Source organism: Patiria miniata, unplaced genomic scaffold, assembly GCF_015706575.1.
Source record: "Patiria miniata isolate m_02_andy unplaced genomic scaffold, ASM1570657v1 HiC_scaffold_2, whole genome shotgun sequence".
In the NCBI taxonomy this organism is placed as follows: Eukaryota; Metazoa; Echinodermata; class Asteroidea; order Valvatida; family Asterinidae; genus Patiria; species Patiria miniata.
Genome location: NW_024037058.1, coordinates 14,125,287 through 14,129,498, shown reverse-complemented (window position 1 = coordinate 14,129,498; position 4,212 = coordinate 14,125,287). Strand labels below are relative to the sequence as shown.

The following is a 4,212-nucleotide window of genomic DNA, read 5'->3' as shown; positions in this document are numbered from 1 at the left end:
GTGTGTTGGAGTATTGATACATTCGAGAAAACCGTTCTTACTAGTGACATTTTGTTTGGCTAGGCTTAGAAATAACTATTCAGAGTGAAGTATTACAGAAATGTAACTACAGACAGCGACTTTAACATATTTTACTCAGGTAAATATTCGGGTGATGGTTTGTTTGAAATTTAGATTTGAAAAACACAAACATTTAAATTTTCATTTCACTAATAAGCGCTCTCTGAATATATCATTTTTATATAGCTGAATTAAGAAAGATGGCGGAGGCTGCACCCCAATCCTTGCACGTCAGCCAGCAGTTTCTGGAATGTCCGATCTGTTGCTTTCTTTACAAGGATCCCAAGATGCTGGACTGTCAGCATAGCTTCTGCTTCAAGTGTCTGGAGAAGATGATGAGCACGAATAAGATAGTGTGTCCAGTCTGTAGGACAGAGACGCTAGTTGCAGATGACAGACTGCAGAGTCTTTCTCCGAACTTCTTGCTGATTTATCTTGTTGATGAAATGAACAAACAACAGCAGTTAATTGGGGAGCAACTGAGTACCAAAAAAGACCATCGCATCATTCCAGCACATGAATTGGACACATCGAGGGTTTTAGCAGCAGATCTTACAGACGCTGACGCACCAAAATGTAGAAAACATGGTGATCATGCCATATGTTTTCACTGTGAAACCTGTAATATGCTGATTTGTTCAAAGTGTGCAATATTGGAGCATCGGGGAGATGAGCACAATTGCGTTGACATTGCCGACTCAATGAAATCCTTCCGGACGAGTGTCACCGACATCCTTCAGAACTTTGGGAAAAACAAACAGAAGTTTACATCCACGGAACAATCAATAGAACGGGCGAGAAATAGATTGCAATGTAACGTTGCACAAGCGTGTAGTGACATTTCTTCAAAAGCTGAAGAAGAAATCGCAAAAATCAGAAATAAGGCTGAACGTCTCACCGCCAGAGTGAAAAAACTTGGTCAGGAGAGAGACAGCGAGTACAGAAAAGCGTTCATGCACAACCGTGACCAGATGGAACGCGGAGATCAGATCGTCACGGCCGTAAATGACTTGATGAGACAATGCGATGATTTCGAGCTTTTGGAGCTCGAGCCGAAGGTGATGCACCACTTGGAATTACAGAAGGAGCTCAAGTGTGAACCGGTGAATCATGGACCGTCGTTCATCGGAGTCCAGTGTCAAAGGGTTGTGATTAATCAAGATCTCGGAAAAGTCTGCGACAGCGAGAAATGGCAGTTGAAGGGAGAGTTCGGCAAGAGAGGCACCGGTGACGGGGAGTTCGAGTATGCCGTGGATGTTGCATGCTTCAGCAACGGGGACATTGCTGTAACTGATACAACCCAGAAACGGCTATCGTTGTTCACCTCCACTGGCCAATTCAAATCGTCGGTTCCTCAAGGACCCGACTGTGATCAGCTGAACAATCCTTGGCGCGTTGCCGTGAGCAGTGAGGATCTGCTTTTCGTCACAGACAAAAAGAAAGTGAAGGTTTTCGACGCTGAGCTGGAGTTTGTTTGCGAGTTTACAGAGGGGCTATCAGAGATATCAGAGATAGCGCTTACTGGTATTGCTGTGGACAACCAACGAGTAGCAGTGGCTGATGATGGGAGAAAGATCATCAGTGTCCATAACTTGAACGGATCGTTGATTGCAATGATATCAAACGAGATGGTTAAAAATTACGTGGCAATTAGCAACAAAGAGCACCTGATCTTCACAAACTACCAGGAGAAGAGGATGCTGTGCGTTGACTTTGAGGGCAGTGAGGTGTTCAACGTAATGACTGAACTGAACGGGGAACCAGCTAGTCCGACTGGTGTCCTGTGCGATGATGATGACAGCATCTATGTCGCTGTTCATGAGTCCAAGGCATTTGGAGCGGATGAAGTGCAGAAATACGACTCCGGTGGTGCATTCACATCAACAGTTGCTCATGGGTTGCACATGCCGTTCCAAATGGCATTTACCCCCGCAGGTGACGTCGTTATCGCAGACAAACATTCCGTCAAGATCTTTGAGCGGATGTGATCCGCTGCACTACAGACAATCATGTACTGGTAGACTATCAGAAAAAAAACAAACCCCAAACATAACTTGGGAATAGAGTATGCACATAACGTGAACTGTTTTCAGTTTAATACTTGTCAATAAGATGTACTTTATCGCCATGTTATTTGGAGAGAGCCACATATTTATGTCTACTTTCAATACAAGGGCGTAAATCCATGGGCGTTATGTAGGAGGATTACATGTATTGCTTTTTGACCAGTGTATGCGCCATTTGTAACACTCCACAGATTTCTCTGGTGAGCAATTTAAAAAAAGTTGCAAATGAGAATTTATTGGGACATGTTTTTCACATAAGGCAGATGTTTCAAATGCAAATGTCAACAGCTGGATTTGTATGGGTTAATATCACAAATTGCGGCGATTAAGAAATGCATCCAGTATCCTATAATGCCACTTTTCGCTTATCTAAATAATGGTCAGCCATTACAAATTATGTCAAAAACGGAGTTGTTGCTATAACTCATCATACAAGGCAAGACCGATTAATGAACAACAATCCAGCCTTGTTTGATGTAGACGCAAGACATTGGTTTTAGTAGGCCTTCCGCTGGAAGGTTCTGTGTCAAATAAAAGGTGAGAAAATCCCCCATACTATATTGTCAACGGTGTAGTCACACTTTAAATTTCATTTTTGGGAGAAATTCTCTGCTATTTGTGCATGGATAGTGGGCTGGATAGTGAAACAACATTCTACAACGTGTTTGATGTCAACAGATTGAATATAACCGGAGAAAAAGAGACATACACATCTGTTTTGGCCATGCTTATTTATCTCTGTGGTATTTTGCCGTTCACTGCATGCCTGTCAGTCAGGGCCTCGGACCTTGATGACATGCTTCGTTAAGTCTCGGATTTTCGGCCAATAATTATTGTCAACCAAAATACTCCAATATTTTTTGCATGGATAGTGAGGTAGATAGTGTTGAACATTCTGCGACATATTTGATGTCAGCAAATTAAATAAAACTGGAGAAAATGAGACATACACATCTATTTTTGGCAACAAATTTTGGCAGGATGTTGCCATTGACTGCCTGTCAGTTGGGGACGCGGCCCCTGATGACATGACTCGTTCAGTCTCGGAATTTTGGCCACTTGTCATGAAAAAAGTATCTAGATATTTTTGCATGGATTGTGAGCTGCATAGTTTGGCAACAATTTACACAAAAGGTTGAAGTCCGTAGATTGAATATAGCTTGGAAAAAATATAGACATACGCATCTATGTTTTGGCCGTGTTTACTTTTATGTGAGCATTTTGCCATTGACTGCCTGTTAGTCAGGGCCTCGGACCCTGATAATATAACCCCATATTTTGTGTACTTTCGGCCACTTGCCATGAGAAATTCCCCGATTTTTTGCAAAGATAGTGAGCGGGACAGCGTGGCAACATAGAATTTTACAACAAGTTTAAAGTCCACACGTAAAAATATCACTGAAGAAAATTAGACATACGCAACTATGTTTTGGCCGTGTTTATTTTTGTGTGCATGATTTTGCCACTGACTGCCTGTCGTCGGAGCATCGGCCCCTCGTGATATGACTCGTTAAGTCTCGGATTTTTGGCCACTTCTCATGAAAAAAAGTTCCCAATATTTGTGCATGGATAGTGAGCTGGATAGTGTGGCAACATTCTACACAAGTTTGAAGTCCGCGGACTGAATATAACTGGAGAAACTTAGACATAAGCATGTATGTTTTGTCTGTGTTTACTTTTATGTACAGCATACGTTTAGAGTCTGCAGACCAAATACAATTGGAGAAAAGTAGAGATACGCATCCGTGTTTACGCCGTGTTTCTTTTCTGTACTGCATGGATGGAGTGCTGGGTAGGTTGGCTACATTCTACAAGTTTGAAGTCCGCAGTCTAAACATAACTCGAGAAAATTAGACACAGGGAGTGGGTGTGATTGTTAATGGTGCAAATCGAGGACACGTATGTGAAACATCCTTGTGTAATTGATGTGGGCAAGAATCAACTCGAAGACGTCCTCGATTAGAAAACGTGTACAAAAGAGTATGAACAAAAGAGGAACAATAGGAAATCATGGATCAACACCATTAGCATGTGTTCGCACACACCAACATACGTCGTGTTTAAGATAACTCTCGAGGACAAGCCA

At 42.2% G+C, this 4,212-nt stretch overlaps 1 protein-coding gene across 1 annotated transcript; it reads left to right on the top strand.

Annotated features, from left to right (window-relative positions):
* Window positions 1-261: 261 nt before the first annotated feature.
* Window positions 262-2,935, top strand: LOC119726642 (tripartite motif-containing protein 2-like). The gene has a single exon (XM_038198399.1). The coding sequence runs from the start codon at window positions 348-350 to the stop codon at window positions 2,046-2,048; it is 1,701 nt and encodes a 566-aa protein (XP_038054327.1). The 5' UTR covers window positions 262-347; the 3' UTR covers window positions 2,049-2,935.
* Window positions 2,936-4,212: the final 1,277 nt, after the last annotated feature.

What these genes read in the sequence shown, in the direction of transcription:
- LOC119726642 (XM_038198399.1), top strand. Translation starts at nt 348, where the DNA reads ATGCTGGACTGTCAGCATAGCTTCTGCTTCAAGTGTCTGGAGAAGATG.